Raw genomic sequence first — 22,613 nt, 5'->3', positions numbered from 1 at the left:
TGGTTACAAATTGCAGAGCTAAGCATTCATTTTCATGAATCAAGCACATTAAAAATTCCAAGAGAACAGCTATGCGACAAGACAGATCAGATGCCTTGTGTCTGTTTAGTACAGAAGCAGATTCGTTACGCCAAATTAGTTTTGAGGACTTGATCAAAAATTTTGCAATTAAAAAAATCTAGAAGAAAACGTTTTAAAAAGTAAATAAATATAAACCTATAGGCAAATCTTTGCTTACATTTTTTTCTGCTATTTAGTGTTTTTGTTAAATAAATAAAAATTGAAAAAAAAACAAAAAAAAAAACAAAGTTTTTATTTCATATAGTTGTGGGGTCTTGCCTGAAAGAAAACTGGTAAAGGGTTATTAACTTTTGAAACTCTTATTTCATGTTCAGCACTTATTGAGTCTTAATGTCTTGTAAGTTAATTAACGGGGAAGCCAACGTCGAGGGGGCACCATTGTTGGGCTGTGCTTAGGGCATCGCTTGGCCTTAATCCAACACTGACTCTGACATAAAGCTATGCATCTCATACAACCATCCAAATAGTTATAATAGTTGTGCAACTGAAATCATCACTAAGAACCCAACCCTACAGAAATAATGAATTATACTATGCATTAGTAATTATACTTACTCACTGAGGTAGCACGATATGAAATTTTAAAACCACGTCCAGTATGAGCAGAATTTGACTTGAATTTCATATATACCACGTTATCAGGTGACTCCACACTTAAGTAAGAAAGTGTTGAGCAGTAAACTCCAATAAGATCACCTGTAATGATTTTAAATATGTTATAAAATAGACCTGCAAGTTTCTGGTTCCAAACAATTAAAATATACTTTGAATGTGAGTGTTAAGTCATGATTTAAACTTAGGGTCCTTAAACAAGAGAATAGCATTAGCAAGGGCACATGATGCAAGAGAGCAAGCTTATATAGCATCAGCCAAAAAAAAAAAAAAAAAAAACACCCACTCCCTTCTCATTTCACCCATCCACTCACTCCAAATGTTTGTCTAGTTCTGCCTTGAATTTATTTAAACTATCAACTACAACGACAGATGGAAGTTTGTTCCAGAAATCAAACACTCATTGGCTAAAGGCAAACTTCCGCACATCTATGCTACAACTGTCTTTCCTCAATATGAATTTATGCCCTCTCAGGTGATTATTCTGAGCAAGAGGAAGAATCCCATCAGCATTGAGCAGGCTCAAACCATTCAAGCCTTTATACACCTCAATCAGATCACCTTGCAGGTGCCAAGTCTCCTGCGAGGAATAAAGGAATAGTTAGCTGCATTAGATATTTAATTGGTGATTTGTATTCATTAAAATGAGGGAATGTATGTTACAACCCTTTTTTTTTTTTGGTCTTCTTCAATGACAGTGGTGTGTGTGTGGGAGGGGGCGGTATTAACTTCCAGTTCAAGATTACTGGATATTTCTCCATCTTCCTAATATAAACAATATTTTACATAGCTAGTTTTGGAAGTGATGTGTTGTTTAAGTATAGTTATTTAGTAAAATATGCTGTTAGATTAGGCACTCCTAATGTGTATTTCAGGGGAATATATTCAGGGTGTGCTAGGTGTGTGGTGCACATCCATTGAATTGCAATGTCACTGATATTATATTTTTGCATTTTTTCTGTTAATAGACACCATTAATTGTTTGCTGGCTTCGTGTGATTCCTAAAATTAAATCCAATATAAAATGTTTCATGAAGAGGAGAAGTTTTGGGGCATAAACATCATATCATATTCACGTTAAAAACCTCGTTAATAGCTCGGGTATGCGCTCACAAATATGGACATCTTTGAGCCCTCTAAACAGTCATACAAATGGTGCAGCAGGTCAAATTCTTAGCCTTCCAATGGTTTTAAACTATCCAGAAGGTGTGGCAGGGTGTGCACTGAGACAGCAGCATCCAGAAGTAGTTAGTGAGTTGCTGTTTTTGTTTTCTGAGTTTCGTCTGTTTTGCATGCATAAATGTGAACTGATGTGTTTATGACATCGATTTACACAATTTTTTAATATACATTTATATTTATAATTGATATTTATATTTAAAAGTTTATTTATAGTTTTTTTAGATATAATTTATAGCTTTTTTTGCCCATATTTACAATGGGAAATAGTGTTGACGATATACTGAATGTCCCGTTTTCTGCCAAAAATTTTGCGGATTGTATGAACATAACCAAAGAAGGTAAGCTTCATCCTCCTCTTCCAAATTTACTGTGATAAAACTGAGTACATGAGACATTTCCTGTTTCACAATACAATAAGTAGAATTTCGAGGAACTTCTTCTTCCACAGTACAAAATGATATAGTAGTAGTAGTAGTGGTGGCATGTGATGCAAGAAAGCAGGTGTATGAGCTTATGCAGCATCAGCCAAAAAAAATCAAAAAAAAAATCACACCATTCCCTCCAAATGCCTGTCCAGTTCCTCTTTAAATTTATTCAACCTATCAACTTCCGCAACGACAGATGGAAGTTTGTTCCAGCAATTAACCACCCGCTGGCTAAAGGCAAATTTCCGCACATCTATTCTACATCTGTCCTTTCTTAATTTGAACTTATGCCCCCTTAGGTTTGTAATCTGAAAAAGTGGAAGGATCCATTCAGAATTCAGCGTGCTCAACCCATTCAAGGCCTTATACACCTCAATCAGTTCACCACGCAGGTGCCTAGTCTCCAGCCACTGCAATTTGCAGAACTTCAGCCTCTCTTGGTAAGAGGAACCCTTCATTCCCCTCACCAATCTTGTTGCCCTTCTCTGTACATGCTCAAGCAAATCTACATCCTTCTAAAATGATGCCTCCAGACCTGTAAACAGTACTCAAGGTGTGGCCTGATCATTGCTTTATCCTATAAGATAATTACCTCCTAATTCCTGCTAGAAAAATTCCTGTTCTTTCCTCCTTTTCCCTGCTAGCAAAATTCCTATATATTATTGACAAAACCCCATGACCTGCCCTGGCAGCCTGTCTGCATTGCTCAGAAAACTTCATATCTGCCTGCACAATTACTCCCAGGTCTTTTTCATTTTCTACCAGCTTAAGTGTAGTACCACACAGTTGGTATGTTTCTCTGGGGTTACTTCTACCCATATGCAGTACTTTGCATTTGTCAAGGTTAAACTTTGGTCTTGTTTATTATTCTCCAAAGAGAAAGGTGTTTGGAATAAGTACAGCTATTCCGATCTCAATCATTTAGACGTAGCAGTGGAAAAACACGAGTGCCCCAAACCACATGTTCAGTCATTTTTAAATCTTAAGATGTTTGGAAAACAAAAAATTTACACTGTCATTGACAGTCAGAGAAAAATTGGAATTAGCTGCCGTAATGAACAAGTTAAAAAACTAGAGACATTTCAAAAAGATTAATTGATGCTGTATGTTATTTGACTGAGCAAGAGCTTCCTTTGAGAGGTCATGATGAGTCTGAAGATTCAGCTAACCGAGGGAATTATATAGAATTTTTAAATGTGCTCCATGAGTATAATCCTCTTTTAGAGAGTCATTTAAAGACATCCACTGCATTTCGAGGAACTTCTTCCACAGTACAAAATGATATCATTAACGCTGTATCTGATGTGGTTAAAGATGCTATAAGGAAAGAAATTTCTTCTGCTATATTTGTAGCCATTCTTCTGGATGAAACTTCTGATGTTGTATCAAAACAGCAGCTATCAACTGTTTTCCGTTCTGTCCATAATGGGCAAACACATGAAAGGTTCATTGGATTTACAGACGTAAGCAATGAATGTCAAGTGGTCTTTTTAAATACATTGTAAACAGAGTTGAGAAATTTAATATTAAGGACAAGTTGGTCGGCAAAACTTATAACTGTGCTTGTGTCATGAGTGGGCAATCCTTTACACATTACTACACCCACATTTTGATTTTAGTTCTGAAGCATAGCCTCTCAAATATCAAGGAATGTAAACTTTGGTTTTGTTTATTACCGATCTACTGATAGTTTTCCCAAACTATCAGTAGATCGGCATCATATTTTTCTAGGATGTTGAAAAGAGTACGTGCTTTGCAAGATTTTGTTGCTAAAAAATTACCCTCCGTTGCAGCAACGAGATGGAACTTACTTCTAATTTCACAAACACAGTAAAACGTCACAGAATTCAACTTATTGAACTTTTTGAACATATTATGGAGAATTCTGGGGGATGGAATGAGGATGTGGTAACCAAAACTCATGTTTTTTGTACATCTTGCAAGATTTTCAGTTTTCTTGCTAGAAATTTTTTTTTGTTCTGTTTGGCTATACTGACGTCTTGAATAATATACTGTAAAAATTAATCATCCTATGACATATTGTGCTGTTGTGAAAGAGTGCATGATACCATGAAACAACTTAGGAATGTCAAGAAACGTATTTGATAATTAGCATTAGGAAGGTTACATGATGCAAGAACGTAAGTTTATACAGCACCAGCCAAAAAAAAAACAACCCCCCGTTCTCATTTTCTCATTTCACCCATCCACTCGGTCCAAATGTTTATCTAGTTCTGCCTTGAATCTGTTTAAGCTATCAACTTCTTCAACAACAGATGGAAGTTTGTTCCAGCAAAAAACCACCCGCTGGCGAAAGACAAACTTCTGCACATCTATCCTACAACTGTCTTTTCTCAATTTGAATCTCAGGCGATTCTGATTATTCTGAGCAAGAGGAAGAATCCCATCAGCATTGAGCATGCTCAAATCTATCTTTATAGACTCTATACACCTCGCTCAAATCTATCTTTATAAACTTTATACACCTTGCTCAAATCAATCTTTATAGACTTTATACACCTCGCACAAATCTATCTTTATAGACTTTATACATTTCGCTCAAATCTATCTTTATAGATTTTATACACCTCAATCAGATCACCTCGCTGATGCCTAAACTCCAGACACTGTAATTTTCAAAATTTCAGCCTTTCTTTATAAGAGCAACATTCTGTTCCATACCTTAATCTTGTTACCCTTTTCTGTACTTATTCCAATAGCTCTACACCCTTCTTAAATTGAGGCCTCCAGACCTGTATACAGTACTCAAGGTGTGGCCTGACCATTGCCTTATACAATAAGATAATTACCTCCTAACTCCTGCTAGAAATATTCATGTATATCATTGACAAGACACCATGAGCTACTCTTGCAGACCATCTGCACTGCTCAGAAAACTTCATAACTGATTGCCCAATTACCATGCGGTCCTTTTTACTCTCTACCACTGTCAGTGTTGCACCACACAGTTGATCTGGGGTTACTGCTTACCATATGCAGTACTTTATATTTGTCAATGTTAAACTTCAGTTGCCACCTCTCAGCCCATCTGCTCAACTTTTCTAGATGCTGTTGCAGCAGCATACTGTCATTAGTGTCATTAACAACCCTGCCAACATTTGTATCGTCTGCAAACTTGGACATTATGCTTGATATACCATCATCACTATTATTTATAAATAGAGAAAACAATAATGGACCCAACACTGAACCCTAAGGGACGCCAATAATAACATTAGTCCATGATGAGCAGTGTCCATTGATTACTACTCTCTGTTTTCTCCCCCTCAACCACCCCTTTATCCATAGCAGCAATTTGCCTCCAATGCCACACTGCTCCAATTTGTGCAGCAGTCTTTCATGTGCAACAGTATCAAAAGCCTTTCTAAGGTCCAAGTATAAAATATCAAAGTTATTCCCTGCATCATAGTATCCAATCAAATTGGTCACACAAGACTCCCCTTAACAAACCCATGTTGTGTCCGAGCTATAACTGAAGTCTTGTCTAGATGATCCTGCGATGCTTCTTTAACCAGTGCGTCCATTAATTGTCCTGGAGCAGAAGTTAAACTAACAGGTCTATAATTACTTGTGTTGCCCTTTGATCCTCCTTTGTGAATTAGGGTCACATTTCCACATCTCCAGTGCATAGGTACCTCCCATGAGTCCAGGGAGGCTCTCATAATTAGGGCATAGGGTTTGCTTACTTCCTTTGCTGCCTCCTTTAATATAACCAGATAGATTCCATCCACCCCAGGTGCCTTTCTTATGTTTATCTTCAACAATTACTCCTCCACTTTACTCTCAGTTATTACAAGATTATCTAGTTTACTGCCAGAGTTGAATACACCTCTGACATTTCCCTCGCTGAATAACTCCTCATGCGTGAATGTCAATGCAAAATATTCATTTAGTTTGTTAGCTGCCTGAGCAGGATCATCAACAGTTGAACCATCGATATCAAATGAACCAATCTGATTCATCCTATTCCATCTAGAGTTTGCATAAGAAAATAACTCTTTACTGTTTTTCTTTCCATCATTTGCCAAAGATTTCTCGTAATCTGCTTTTGCCTGCCTAATCTCTTGTTAACAGGAGAGACTGCTTGCTTCTACAGGAATGAGATGCACTTAAATATAGAGCGTGCAAGAATATTTGCTGATGCTATTGAGGGCAGGGTTAGGTGGATCGGAAAACTGATAGCTTGGGGGGATACAAGGACTAATAGATTAACAGTAGCCACTGGCAGAGGTGAAAGTGATTCTTGCACGGCTTCTATTGGAATGAGCAGCAGCCTGGAAAACAAGATGCAGGATATTTCAAAGACTGCTGGGAGTCATTGCGCTACAAGTAAACACATGGGTTGTGTTAGGGTAGCTAAGAATAGGAACCATTGCATGTACAACAATGATAGGAGTTTGCTAAATAAATTTGATGAATTTGAGATATTGCTGAGAAGATCAAAGGTAGATACTGTTGGGATATCAGAGACATGGTGTCACACAGATATAAGGAATGCAGAAAAGGAATTTGGAGAGTACAATGTGTACAGGAAGGATAGACAAATTAGGTAGGGAGGAGGGTTTCTACTATTAGTTAAGAAACACAAAATCCAAGGAAGTGAAGCCAGTCGACATCGCTGGACAGTGCAGTGTCCAGTCACTTTGGTGTGACATAAGCATTGAGAGATCAAAATTGAGAGTAGGAGTGTGTGTTGTAGGACTAATGACTCTGATGGCTATAATAAGGATCTGTACAGGGAAATAGAGTGGGCCAGTAAAGCAGAGAGTCTTATAATGGGGGAATTTAATTTCCCAGATATTGACTGGAATTTGTGGGTTGGTCACTCACACAGTAGCAAGGCTTTTGTGGATTTATTGGATGATTGCTTTCTACATCAGCATGTTCGGGAGGCAAGTAGAGGGAGTAATACTCTTGATCTGATTATCAGTAGTGATTCTTCATGCATTAAGAATCTGCAGATAAAGGAACCACTAGGTGGTAGAGATCAGAGTGTGCTGAAGTGGGATTTACTCAAAGAGGTAACTACCATTAGGTGTAAAGGGCAGGGTTTTTGCTTTTGTAAAGGTGATTACGGTGGTCTGAGACAGTATTTAAATTCTATACAGTGGGACCAACTGATGTTGTTACCAACAGCAAATTCAAAATGGGAAGCATTCAAAGAATTCATCTTGGCTTTACATAGGCTTTACATACCAACCAAGAAATATTGTTCAAGGTTAAGGCCTAAATGGATGTCAGATGAACTAATGAAATATGTGGCAGAGAAAAAAACATGCATGGGATACATATAAATTAATGGGTGACATGGAAGCCTAAGATAGATATAAGCTGGTCTGTTTACAAGTCGCAAAGGAGATTAGGCAGGCAAAGGCAGATTATTAGAAATCCTTGGCAAAGGTATTTGTTAGTTTGTTTGTTATTTGGTTTTTTGGAGCATTAGCAACTAAAGCCATATTGCTCTGGGATATGCGGTGGTCATTCCCTGACCTTTCCGCATCCTCCATATTTGGTGGTGAGGGGCTCGAACCCCGGTCTAATCAAGAAGCGTGTGCTACGCACTGCTGCTCCTTCCCACCTGGCTATGGAGGCGCCCCTTGGCAAAGAAATCAAAGAAAAACAACAGTGTACTTTACCTATGTAAACTCTAGAAGGAGAGGGATGAATCAGATTGGTCCACTGGATATTGATGGTTCAACTGTTGATGATCCTGCTCAGGTGGCTAACAAACTAAAATGACCATTTTGCATCTACATTCACACATGAGGAGTTATTCAGAGAGGGGAATGCCAGTAGTGAGTTAAACTGGCAGTGAGCTGGATGATTTTGTAATAACTGAGAGGAAAGTGGAGGAGAAATTGTTGAAGATAAAAATAAAAAAGGCACCCGTGGTGGATAGGATCTATCCAGTTATATTAAAGGTGGCAGCAAAGGAAGTAAGCAAAGCCTTACCCATGAGAGCTCCTTTGGACTCAGGGGAGGTACCCATGGACTGGAGAGGTGCAAATGTGACCCCAATTCACAAAGGAGGATCAAAGGGCAACACAAGTAATTATAGAACTGGTAGTTTAATTCTGTTCCAGGAAAATTAATGGAGGCACTGGTTAAAGAAGCACTGCAGGATCAACTAGTGAAGACTTCAGTTATAGCTCGGACACAGCATGGTTTTATTAAGGGAAAGTCTTGCCTGACCAATTTGATTGTATACTATGATGCAGTCACAAAGGAACTGGATGCAGTCACAAAGGAACTGTATGCAGGGAATAACTTTGATATCATATATTTGGATCTTAGAAAGGCTTTTGATACTGTTGCACATGAAAGACTGCTGCACAAACTGGAGCAGTGTGGCACTGGAGGCAAATTGCTGCTATCGATAAAGGGATGGTTGAGTGGAAGAAGACAGAGAGTGGAAATCAATGGACACTGCTCATTGTGGACTAATGTTATTAGTGGAGTCCCTCAGCATTCAGTATTGGGTCCATTGTTGTTTCCTGTATTCATAAATGATATAGTTGATGGTATATCAAGCTTAATGTGAAAGTTTGATGATATGGAGGTTGGCAGGGTTGTTAAGGACACTAATGACAGTACGCTGCTGAAACAGGATCTATAAAAGTTGAGCAGATGGGCCGAAAGGTGGCAAATGAAGTTTAACATTCACAAATGTAAAGTACTGCAAATGGGAAGCAGCAACCCCAGAGTGACGTATGAATTCTGTGGTACTACACTGACAGTGGTAGAGAACGAACACACCTGGGGGTAACTGTGCAAGTAGATATGAAGTTATCTGAGCAGTGCAGACTGTCTTCAAGAGTAGCTCATAGTGTGTTGTCAATGATATACAGGACATTTTCTAGCAGGGATAAGGAGATGATTATCCCCTTATATAAGGCAATGGTCAGGCCACACCTTGAGTGCTGTATACAGGTCTGCAGGCCTCATTTTAAGAAGGATGTAGAGCTGTTGGAACGAGTACAGAGAAGTGCAACAAGATTAATGAATGGAACAAAGGGTTGCTTTTAAGAGAAAGGCTTAAGTTTTGCAAATTACAGTGTCTGGAGACTAGGCACCGGCGAGGTGATCTGACAGAGGTGTATAAAGCCTTGAATGGTTTGAGCCTGCTCAATGCTGAAGGGATTCTTCCTCTTGCTCAGAATAATCATTTGAGAGGGCATAAATTCAAATTCAGGAAAAACAGATGTAGGATAGATGTGCGGAAGTTTGCCTTTAGCCAGTGGGTGGTTGGTTGGTGGACAAGACTTCCATCCTTTGTTGTGGAAATTGATAGCCTAAATAAATTTAAGGCTAAGCTGGACAGTTACTTGGAACAAACGTAGGGGTGAAAAGGGAGCGTGTTTTTTTTTGGTGATGCTGCATAAGCTTGCTTTCTTGCATCATATGCCTCTACTAATGCTAATCTCCTTTGTGATTTGGTTACAGACCAGCTTATATCTATCATAGGCTTCTGTCACACCTGTTAAATTATATGTATCCCATGTATTTTTCTTCTCTACCACATGTCTAATTAGTTCATCTGACATCCATTTAGGCCTAAATGTTGAACAATATTTCTTCATTGGTATGAAAATCCTAGTAGCTTCCAAGATTATTTCTTTAAATGCTTCCCATTTTGAATTTGCTGATGGTAACATCATCAGTTGGTCCCACTGTATAGAATTTAAATACTGACTTAGATCACTGTAGTCACCTTTACGAAAGCAAAAACCTTTCCCTTTACCCCTGATGGTAATTATCTCTTTGAATAAATCCCACTTCAGCACACTGGGATCGCTGCAACCTAGTGGTTCCTGTATATGCAAATTCTCAATATATGAAGAATCCCTACTGATAATCAGATCAAAGTATTACTCCCTCTAGTTGCCTCCCGAACATGCTGATGTAGAAAACAATCATCCAATAAATCCACAAAAGCCTTGCTAGTGTTTGAGTGACAAATCCACAAATTCCAGTCAATATCTGGGAAATTAAAATCCCCCATTATAAGACTCTCTGATTTACTGGCCCACTCTATTTCCCTGTACAGTATCTTATTATACTCATCGGAGTCATTAGGCCTATAGTACACTCCTACTCTCAATTTTGATTTCCCTATGCTTATGTCATACCAAACTGACTCGACACTGCCCTGTCCATCAATGTCAACTGGTTTCACTTCCTTGGTTTTTATGTGTTTCTTAACTAATATTATAACCCCCCCCTCCTCTTCTGTCCTGTCTATCCCTTCTATACACATTATATTCCCCAAATTCCAGTTCTGCATTCCTTATATCTGTGTGACACCATGTGTCTGATACCCCAACAATTCTGCCTTTGATGTTTTGAGCAATACCTCAAATTCATCAAATTTATTTTCCAAACTCCTAGCATTGGTGTACATGCAAGTATACATGCACCTGTTCTTATTCTTAGCTGCCCTAACAACCCATGTGTTTACTTGTTCTGCAATGACTCCCAGCAGTCTCTGAAATATCCTGCATCTTGTTTTCCAGGTTTCTGCTCATTTCAATAGAAGCAGTGCAAGAATCACTTTCACCTCTGCCAGTGGCTACTGTTAATCTATTAGTCCTTGTATCCCCCAAACTAGCAGTTTTCTGACCCACCTAACACTTCCTCAACAGCATCAGCAAATATTCTTGCACCCTTTCTATTTAAGTGTATCCCATCCCTGTAGAAGCAGTCTCTCCTGTTAACAATTACAGAACAGGCTGTAAAAAATTCTACCCCTGAAGCCTTGCACAAACTTTCCAGGGCCGAATTGATCGACAGGGCTCTCATCATATACTCTCTCCTGTCGTTTCTGGGCAGAATTGCAGACACTTTCAAATTCAACCCTATTTCATGGCTTTTTTTCAACAGTGACCTGTACTTGTTAAGTATTTCTGCCAGTCTCCTACTCTTAATATCATTAGTGCCAATGTGTACAACTATATCACCTTTTGTGCCCATAAAAGAGGATATCCGCTCTATAATGTCATCAACCTTTGCCTCTGGCAGACCCTGGTTCTGTTCCACCTTTTACACCGACCTATCCTTTTACAAAGCATGTTCCCCGTTTTCCTGACAATAGAATCACCAACTACTACTAGTTCCTGTGGGACCAGCGCATTCTGCCTAGGAGGTTGGATCTGTGTTGCATGAAGACCAAATGCAAGCTCTGGCGTTGTTGTGGGCAGCTGAGAGCTTGATGGGCCCCTTAATTTATATCCTTGGAGGGCATGCACCCTGTCCTTTAAGCTCTCATATAGGCCCATAACAACACAGTTGTCGCCTGATTTCCTTACATCGTGCACACACAAAGACATCCCCCATGACAGCATCATGTCCCGTACCCGATTGCTCCGCAAACATCAAACAAGCAGTGCATTTTAAAAGGCTGTGATTCAGAGGGCAACTGACCCCCCTCAGTTCTCCCCTGAGCCACAGCACTCCCATTAGCTTGAGCCTTTTGCTTTTCTGCTCTGGTCTGAGTCATGATTTCGATTTTATTTCAATAAAATTTCAATTTCAGTATAAAATTAAAACTTTAAACTTGTATCCTAACACAGTTATAACGCTATATTTAATTTTCAGTATCGAGTGTTATCTATGAGTTCCCTTTGTACAACTGCCGTATCAAGTTATGTATTAATTAATTGTTACGTTTGTAATCTAAGTCATTATATATATAGTTAAAAGTACAATTTAATTGACAATGAAGTTTAACAAGATTAATAGATTACTGATTAATTGACAATATTATATTATGCACTATACTATACTATACTTTGTTACTGTAAGTAATAAAGATATAAAGTTACATCTTTATTACTTAAAGATGTAACTACCATCAAGGCTAAAGGGAAGTGCTTTTGGTTTTGTAAAGGTGACTACAGAGGTCCCAGACAGTTTTTAAATTCTGTACAGTGGGATCAACTGATGATGTTACCAATGTTGAATTCTAAATGGGAAGCCTTCGGCGATTTAATTTTGGAGGCTACTAGGCTTTTCATTCCGACTAAGAAATACTGTTCATGGTTTAGGCCTAAATGGATGTCAGATGAATTAATGAGGCTCGTGGCAGAGAAGGAAAATGTATGGGATGTGTATAAAGCATCAGGTGACACAAAAGCCTATGGCAGGTATAAACTAGTCTTTAATCAAGTCACAAAGAAGGTTCGGCAGGTGGAGACAGATTACAAGAATTCTTTGGCAAAGGAAGCAAACAAAAACAGCAAAGAGTTCTTTACTTATGTAAACTCTAGAAGGAAAGCGATGTATCAGATTGGACCACTTAATGTAGATGGGTTGACTATTGATGATCATGCTCATGTAGCTGATAAACTAAATGAGTATTTTGCATCTACATTCAGACATGAGGAGTTATTCAATTAGGGGAGTGCCAGAAGTTTATCAAATGCTAACAAGGAGTTAAGTGATTTTGTAATAACTGAGAGTAAAATGGAGGAGAAATTGTGAAGTTAAACATAAGGAAGGTACCTGGGGTGGACGGAATATATTCAGTTATATTACAGGAGGCAGCAAAGGAAATAAACAAACCCTTCACCATAATTATGAGAGCTTCCTTGGACTCAGGGGAAGTCCCCATGGACTGCAGGTGTGAAAATGTATCACCAACTGACAAAGGCAGTTCAAAAGGTGGCACAGGTAACTACAGACCTGTTAGTTTAACTTGTGTTCTGAGGAAAATAATGGAATCACTGGTTAAAGAAGCATTCAGGATCATCTAGACAAGACTGCAATAATAGTTAAGACACAGCATGGGTTTGTTAAAGGGAGGTCTTGTCTGATCAATTTGATTGGATACTATGATGTGGTCACAAAAGAACTGAATGCCAAAAATAATTTTGATATCATATACTTGCATTTCAGGAAAGCTTTTGATATTGTTGCACATGAAAAACTGCTGTACAAATTGGAGAGGTATGGCATTAATGGTGAGTTGCTACAACGGATAAAGGGATGGTCGAGTGGGTGACGACAGAGTATGGTAATCAACGGACACTGCTCTTCATGGACAATGTTATTAGCGGAGTTCCCCAGGGTTCAGTGTTGTGTTCTATATATTTATAAATGATATTGATGAAGGCATATCAGGTTTAATGTCAAAGTTTGCAGATGATACAAAGGTTGGTAGTGTTGTTAACGGCAGTAAAGACAGTATGCTACTCCAACTAGATCTAGATAAGTTGGGAAAATGGGCTCAGAAGTGGCAACTGATATTTAACATTGACAAATGGAAAGTACTGTATATGGGTAGCAATAACCAAAGAGAAATGCACCAATGTGTGGTACTACACTCAGGGAAGTGGAATATTGAAAAAGACCTGGGGGTAATTGTGCAGTCAAATATGAAGTTCGCTGAGCAGTGCAGATGGGCTGACAGGGCAGGTAATGGAGTCTTGTCAAAGATATATAGGAATTTTGCTAGCAGGCACAGGGAGGTGATTATTCCATTATACAAGGAATGGTCAGGCCACATCTAGAGTACTATGTACAGGTCTGGAGGTCTCAATTTAGGGAGGATGTAGAGTTGCTAGAACGAGTATAAAGAAGGGCAACAAGATTGATGAGGGGAACAAAGGGGTGCTCTTACCAAGAAAGGCTTAAGTTCTGCAAATTGCAGCACCTGGAGAGTAGGCACGTGCGACGTGATCTGATAGAGGTGTATAAGGCCTTGAATATGTTGAGCAAGCTGAATGCTGATGGGATTCTTCCTGTTGCTCAGACTAAGAACCTGAGGGAGCACAGTTTCAAATTGAGTAAAGATAGTTGTAGAATTTACATGCGGAAATTTGCCTTTAGCCAGCAGGTAATTGATTGGTGGAACAAGCTTCTACTTTTGTTGTGGAAGCTAATAGCCGAAATAAATTTAAGGCTGAGCTGGACAGGCATTTTGATCGAATGGAGGGGTGAAATGGGAGGGGTGGTTTGGCTGATGCTGCATGCTTTCTTCCATCGTATGCCTCTACTAATGGTAAAATGCTAATGCTAAAAATGCTTTTTGTCTTAGTTTTCTAAGCAGCCCAGAGAAGTTATTGTGCATAAGTTTCTCATGTTTTGTCCTTTTTAGTTGTTGGAGGTTGTCTTTTTCCCCAGATTACTAGCCTTGCCATGTTGAAGCAAGAGTGGTGTCACCTAGTGACCAAAGTGACGGAAATGAAGTTAGTTTAAACAAAAATAAAAAGGGTTACAGTGAGGTGCCTCAAAACAATATGCAATTAGCCAAATTAATTCAGATACCCAAAAGTTAAAAGACTTACAAAACACACAAAGATCTTATTTATAGTTAAGTTTAATAGATAATCACAATGAAAAGGTACTGAAAGGTCACTAAAATCACTTTACACTTGAATCACCACAGGAAAATTGCACAAAAAATCCAATTTTGTTTCAAAACTGAACATGAATTCTTCATCTGATGAGCCAATGTCAAAAAAACAAAGTGCTAGCTCATTAGATGGAGATGATAACGATTCCAATAATAAGGCAAACAGAAGATAGGAAGCAATCTTTATGTTTCAAAAAATATATGAATGGAGTATCTGTAATGCTATTTCAGATGCAACTCACAAAATAACAGAAGATTTTCCTATGTGGCTCTGTAAAGTGTTGTTTTCAGAGTGTGCAAAAAAAAGTTTGACAAGAGGATTTGAATTTCCTTTTCCATTTTGTGACACACATTATCATATGGACAAGGTAGTTATGCATATAATGAGTGCTGAATTATTTAAACAATATAATTGAGAGTTCATAACCACTTAAATGATTCTTAGCAATTTTCAGGCCTTCTTTTGATTTATGATGATAAGAATAATTTATTCTAATATTATCATAAGTTTAATTATCTGTATTTCATTTTCCCCTCCCCAACTCTGGGTCATTTTGACTATATGCTACAACAGCATTTCTCAAACTGGGGTCCGCGAAATGGACCCTCTGGAACTGATCAAATTATTTGTTCTATGTATGGCAAATTGATGATAAATAAAGTTATCATTATATATTTATGTAAAAATAAGAACTGTTGATATGTTTTAAACATAAAACTTTGAATTTTCTTTTCAGAAAATCCAGTGTTCATACATATAGTATTAGTATTAGTAACGGCCGCATGGTGCAAGAAAGCCTATGGCTTATGCTGCACCAGCCAAAAAAAAAAAAAAAAAAATCCGAAAAAAACAATGAAAAAAACAAAAAAAAATAAATAAATAAAATAAATAACTAAATAATAATAATTAATAAAAAAAAAAAAAAAAAGGAGATTAAACCTATCATCCTATGCGCTTCCCTTACCCGAAAGTACTATCCAGATGACCTTTGAATTTCCCCAAACTGTCGGCCTCTACCACCCATGAAGGCAACTTATTCCAGTAATTTATAACTCGCTGGCTAAAATAAAACTTCCTGTAGTCCAATCTAAACATTTCCCCCCGTAACTTGAATTTATGTCCCCTAGTCTAGCATCATTTATAATCTTGAAAATTTTGTCCTCATTCATTTTACTGATGCCTCTCAGAGCCTTAAACACCTCAATCAAATCTCCTCTAAGATGTCTAGTTTCCAAACTCTGCAACCCACATATTCGAAGTCTTTCTTCATAAGGACGCCCTTTTGCCGATCTCACCAGGCGAGTTACCCTTCTTTGCACCCTTTCAAGAAGCTTGATGTCTTTCTTTAGGTGCGGTCTCCATATTTGAACACAGTATTCCAAGTGTGGTCTAACATAAACCTTATATAATGGGATTATCACATCCCTATCTCTACTTGCAAAAGTTCAATAGATCATCGATAGGACACCATGGGCCTTCCTTGCAACCTTTTTACAATGCTCAGAGAATTTCATATCTGACCGTATCGTAACACCCAAGTCCCTTTCCTCCAGTACTGGGTTTAGTTGAACTCCACCAAGTGAATAAGTTTTTTTGGGATTACTGTTTCCCAAGTGTAATACCTTACACTTTGTTGGATTAAAGCACAGCTGCCATTTTTCTGACCATTCCTGAAGTCTATCTAGGTCTCTCTGAAGAAGCTCAGCTTGACAGTGATCATTAACTACTCTACCAATTTTAACATCATCTGCAAATTTAGACATCACGCCCTCTATCCCTTCATCAATGTCGTTTATGAAAATTAAAAACAACAGTGGTCCTAATACTGATCCTTGGGGAACCCCACTTCTTACATCAACCCAATCTGAGGAATAGCCATTTATCACAACCCTCTGCCTCCTGCCCTGAAGCCATCCTTCTATCCATCTAAAGATTTTCCCAGTGATTCCAACCTGTTCCAGCTTATAAAGCAACCACTCATGTGGGACTGAGTCAAAAGCTTTGCTGAAATCTAAATAAACAATGTCAAAATTATTCCCTAAATCCAGCTCGTGAGTGACCCTTTCGAAATAGCGAACCAGATTTGTTAAACATGATTTTCCCTTTACAAAACCATGCTGAGTATCCTTGAGAATTTCAATTCGATCCAAATAATCCTGAATTCCACCCTTAATCATTGCCTCCATGATTTTCCCTACTACTGAAGTCAGACTGACAGGTCGATAATTTCCAACTTTACTTTTAGAGCCACCCTTATGTATGGGAGATACATTTGCACTTTTCCAATCCAAGGGAATCTCCCCAGAGTCTAGTGATGTTCGATAAATTAGCCTCAATGGTTCAATGCACTCGCTTGCCGCCTCTCTTAAGATTATAGGGTATATTCCATCAACTCCAGGAGCCTTACTGGTCTGTAGGCTCGAAAGTTTTTTCATTAAATAATCTTGCGAAATTTCAATATCATTAATTACATATTTTTTAACTCCGCTCCCACAATTTCCCATTGCCACAAAAGGCTTTTCATATATACACATAGAGAAGCATATTCATATAAATATATATATATATACACCTAAAAAAAAAAAAATATATATATATATATACAGAGTCTAGTCACAATATTATGATCCCCCCCAATAAAGACATCACACACACACGCCTAGCGAATCATACAGCACACATGTCAAGTTCTCACACCGCAAGCATATGAGGCTTGATGTTCAGCATCCATGAACACAGTAACAGCCTCTATCATGGGCAGAGCACGTGACCTATTGGACCTGGAAAAAGGCATGATCATTGGCTATCGGGCTAGGGGTGCCAGCATTTCTGAAACAGTAGATTTTGTGAAATGCTCATGTGCTGCAGTGGCGAAAGTGTATCAAGACTGGATGAATGGGACAGTTTTGATGACCCAACGTGCCAATTGTGGAGCCCCATGAGCCATTGATCCCAGAGGTGAATGTTGGCTGAAACAAATGGTCAAGACCAACCAGCACACTACTGTTGCCCATCTGGCTGTCCAAGTGAACCAGGGGGCCAACAGAAAGGACTCCAACATAACAGTGCAGTGAATCCTGTTGCACATTGGGCTCTGGCGCAGACACTTGTTGACAGCACCCATGCTGACGGCAAACAACGCCGTCAGTTTGTGCAGCAATACCAACACTGGATCCTGGCCGAGTGTCACGGGTGGCCTTCTCTGATGGGTCATGGTTTCTGCTCCACTGAGTGGATGGATGGTGTTGTATTAGGCATGAAACCTCCAAGAACAGACACCCGGACACGATATTTGGCAGAAGGCAGGCTGGTGGGGGCAGCGTTATGCTCTGGGGAATGTTTTCATGACATGGCATGGCATGGCTTGGGTCCGCTGATACCTCTGGAGGGCACCCTGAATGCAAATGGTTACCTATCAATCGTCGCCGATGAGCTACACCCATACATGTTGACTGTGTTCCCTGGGGACGATGGTATCTATCAGCAAGACAATGCAGCATGCCATGTCACCGGAATTGTCCGTAAGTGGTTTGAGGAGCACGACGAAGACTTCAAGCTACTCTCTTGGCCACCGAATTCCCCAGATCTTAACCCTATTGAAAATCTATGAGACCATCTTGATCGATACATCAGATGGATGGATCCTCCACCAAGGAACCTACAGGAACTCAGGGGTGTTCTGCAGTTTGCTTGGCCACAGATACCCACAGCAATCTTCCGCAGACTTATTGAGTCCCTCCCATGGTGGCTGGCTGGCTGGCTGCGGTGCATGCTGAAAAAGGCGCATATTCAGGATTATGCTGTATTCTGCTTAGTGCAACAATAGTACTCAACAATATCTTTTCTGGCTACAGATGGGAGATTACAAAATGTGATCTCCTATTATGTGATTTCTGATATTATTCAATTTTATGGAAATAAGTGAGAAGCAAGAATAAAATTCAATTTATTTTACTTGTGGAAACATTTTACAAGAGGGGAAAAATTTTTTTTCCTCTTGTAGTTTTGATTACATAAAGATATATGGAGAGAGGAATCTGAAGATTCAAATTAGGATTCATCAGCAAAACTCTGTGATCCAATATTCCACACAAGTTAAAATAAATTTAATTTTACACAGGAAAAGTGCTTACTTATATGTTGTTGTTGTTATTTGGTTTTTAGGAGCATTAGCAACTAAGGCCATATTGCTCCGGGATATGCGGTGGTCATTTCCTGACCTTTCCGCATCCTCCGTATTTGGTGGTGACGGGCTCGAACCCCGGTCTAATCAAGAAACATGTGCTACGCACTGCTGCTCCTTCCCACCTGGCTACGGAGGTGCCGCTTACTTATATTAATAGAATTTTTTTGTCCTTGTGTGTCATTCTGTACAAAGATTATATTAGTTCCAACTTGTTAGACGATGTTTTTAACATACAGAACAGTAAAATATTGGTGTTGAGATTTATAATGTATTTTGAGAACTTTTAAATGTATCTTGTATAAAGAGGTATTAAAAATTCCTTTATAATGTTATCATTATTTTGGTAAGAATATATCTATAAATTTTTACTGTTTAAAATAATATTAAAACATATTTTACCTGATGAATTTCTGTTTCTTATCTCCAGAAAATCTGTGTCGCTGCAGTTTTCACTTGTGGGCATATCCATCTCTGTGATTAGTAACAGTATAGAATTCCAGTCAGATCTTTTAACAATCCATTCACATTCTACATTATTACTATAGTTATTTGGATAATTTGGAGACATTATATATCCATAATATCCAGTACGTATTCCACCACATTCAGCTGTTGAAGAGAAAAAAAATAAAAAAATAAAAATAACAATTAAAAAATAAAATAGAGAAAAAGACATTAAAAAGAAGAAGATAGAGTGGCAACCACATAAATTGCATCACATTTTCTCCCAAAGCAAGCATTAAAACTGAAATAAGTGCCCTTTTGCATTAAATTTGTTATACATAATGTAAAATTTTTATATATTGTATTGATAAAAAATAAATTAATGAAAACACTGTTTAGACATTTATTTACAAATAAGTTAGCCATAATAATGACAACATCCTTGGATTCGGCGGAGGTCCCCATTGATTGGAGCTGTGCAAATGTATCTGCAATTCACAAAGGGTGAATTGCAATTACAGACATGTTAGTTTAACTTCTGTTCTGGGGAAAATAATAGTCACTGGTTAAGGAAACAATGCTGGAACATCCAGACAAGACTGCAGTTATAGTTGAACAAAGCATGGGTTTGTAAAGGGGGAAAACTTGCCTGACCAATTTGATTGTATACTATAACATAGTCATAAAGGAACTGAATGCAAAAAATAATTTTGATATCATGTACTTGGATTTCGGGAAAGCTTTTGATACTGTTGCACATGAAAGGTTGCTATACAAATTGGAGCAGCATGGCATTAAGAGCAAGTTGCAGCTATGGATAAAGGGATAGTTGAGTGGAGAGAGAGAGAGAGAGAGAGAGAGAGAGAGAGAGAGAGAGAGAGAGAGAGAGAGAGAGAGAGGGGGGTAATCAGTACACACTATTCTTTGTTGACTAATGTTATTATTGCAGTCTCCAAGGGTTCGGCATTGGGCTCATTGTTGTTTTCTATATTAATCAATGGTATTGATGAAGTTATATTGGACTTAATGTCCAAGTTTGCATATGATACAAAGGTTGGCAGCTTCTTAATGACAATAGTGAAGGTACGCTGTTGCAACAGGATCTAGAAAAGTTGGGCAGATGGATTGAGAAGTGGCAACTAAAGTTTAACATTGGCAAATGCAAAGTACAGGCAGTTCCTGCTTTACGAGTTCCCGGGTTTATGAGTATTTATTTATTATTTTTTTTCAAGTATCAACAAAATCGAAAATATGAACATTAATTGCAAAAAATGAATGGTAAACATTCATAAATACCACATTTAAAACCACGTGCACAGCTATACAACACAGTGCACTCCACTTTGAGATATTAATCTGCTCCAGAGCCACTACTGTATCGTGAAAATATCTCAACATGAACCCAATAACACGTTGTTTTTTAGTTATTCGTTCCAAGACCTTGGAAGTTGAAATTTTTCTTATATAACTAAGCTATTTATCTCTCTAAAAGGCCATTTTTATAATGTAAATTGTATTAGTTACCAATTCAAATCATTAAAACGCACTACACTTTCATCATTATCATATCTGTTATAAGAATAAATTTTTGATGCCTTTGTGATATTTTTCTAAAGCACATTTCTGGAGGTCACAACCATAAGACAATAAAAACAATTTGCAGTTTCCGGTTTATTGGGCTTTTTCTGTTAGCGCAATCAATTATAAACGGGTAGTAAACTCGATGTTATTGCATTTGTGAAAATACCAATAGCTTGAATTGTGTAGGTAGAAGTCATTATGGTGAAATGTGTTTTCCCTTCACTGCAATCTTCAATCATACAAAAATCACAAATAAATTTTCTGAATCTTCTCTTTGTTTCTTTTTTTTCCCTTCGTAAACTTGTTACTCCATTGCAACTAACGCGAATCGTGTTAGTTGCAATCTTACTTGGGCGTATCATGTTAATTAGTTGCAATTTGTGCATGCCATTAAAAAATACTTATGCATGCTATCGTGAAGTTTATAAAGAAAAGAAAAGAGAAGATTATCTTGGAAACAAATGCCTCTTGAAGCATTTCTGAAGACTACTTCTTGTGAAACAGACCAACAATGAGTGTCAACCTAACAATGATTGATCAGCGAGTGTGCATTTAGCTGATGATGATGAAAAACAAACATTCTTTAACATTTGTAAGTCATAAATAATTTATTTAAATGATAATTTGATTTTACAGGCTATGGTTTAATTTTTTTGGAAAAATCAATCCTTGTTTAAATATAAATTAAGTAGCTAACTAATTACATTGTTGAGAACATAATCGCTGTTTTTTAACATTTTGTCTATGGGAAATAAATTCCCACTTTATGAGCGTGCACTAGGAATGAATTAACTTGTAAAGTCGGGAACTACCTGTACTGCATATGGGTAGCAGTAACTCCAGAATAAAATAATAACTGTGTGGTACTACACTCAGGGTAGTAGGGAATGAAAAAGACCTGGGGGTAATTGCGCAGTGAGATATGAAGTTTTCAGAGCAGTGCATCGGTTTTGTCAATGATATATAGGAACTATGATAGCAGAGATAAGGAGGTGATTATCTCTTTGTATAAGGCAATGGCCAAGCCACCTTGAGTACTGCATACAGATACTGGAATGAGTACAGAGAAGGGCAGTGAGATTGTTGTTGTTTAAGGGTTTTAAGACACAAGGGCATCAAAGGCCAAGATGTCTTTCCAGGTCTTTTTTTTTTTTTTTATAAATCAATTTTTTCAGATTTGTTTGTCAAATTGGATTTGAAGAATAAAATTAAACAGTTCATCTAGATTTGCAGAGTTGTCTAATATCTGTTGAAGGGTAAGTGGATTCTGATTATTGCATAAACTCTGGAAGCAAAGGAATCTGGAATTTCTGAAGCATGAGCATACCAAAAGGATGTGTTTTATTGCAAGTTGAACTTGGCATTGAAAACGGAGAGGGAGATTTTTATTAGCTAGTAAATGATAATGTGCAAGATGGGTGTGGCCAATTCTTAAGTCTGGCAAGCATTACTTCTTCTCTGCAACTTTTTCTGCTATTTGAGTCCTATGTTTGTGGATTTGGTTTTATTTCCTGCAGTTTATTGTTAATTTGATTTTTACATATCTGGGCCCATTCATCTTCACATGCTCTAATAATAACTGGTCTAAAATCAGAGTATGGATCTATCGTTGTATTGTTCGGCAGTTCAGAAGCTGACTTTGCTGCATTATCTGATTTTTCATTGCCTTTTATTCCAGAGTGTCCTGGGATCCAGCAGAGAGTTATTTTAGAGTGTTTTTTTTGAGAG

The 22,613-nt window shown here is 38.0% G+C and overlaps 1 protein-coding gene across 1 annotated transcript in view; it reads right to left on the bottom strand.

The window, feature by feature from the left end:
- The window catches only part of LOC150088287 (cubilin-like), a 1,623,406-nt gene that overhangs the window by 701,493 nt on the left and 899,300 nt on the right, over positions 1–22,613 (bottom strand). The window contains exons 26-27 of the mRNA XM_090370104.1: positions 19,260–19,469; positions 637–777 (exon numbers count right to left, since the gene is read on the bottom strand). Of these exons, the coding sequence (XP_090226230.1) occupies positions 637–777; positions 19,260–19,469 (351 nt within the window). The remainder of the gene's footprint in view (positions 1–636; positions 778–19,259; positions 19,470–22,613) is intronic.

Source organism: Mastigoproctus giganteus, chromosome 3 (assembly GCF_048544385.1).
Source record: "Mastigoproctus giganteus isolate SK-2022 chromosome 3, ASM4854438v1, whole genome shotgun sequence".
Lineage (NCBI taxonomy): Eukaryota > Metazoa > Arthropoda > Arachnida > Uropygi > Thelyphonidae > Mastigoproctus > Mastigoproctus giganteus.
Note: the sequence above shows the minus strand (reverse complement) of the source record. Positions and strands in the feature narration are given on the sequence as shown.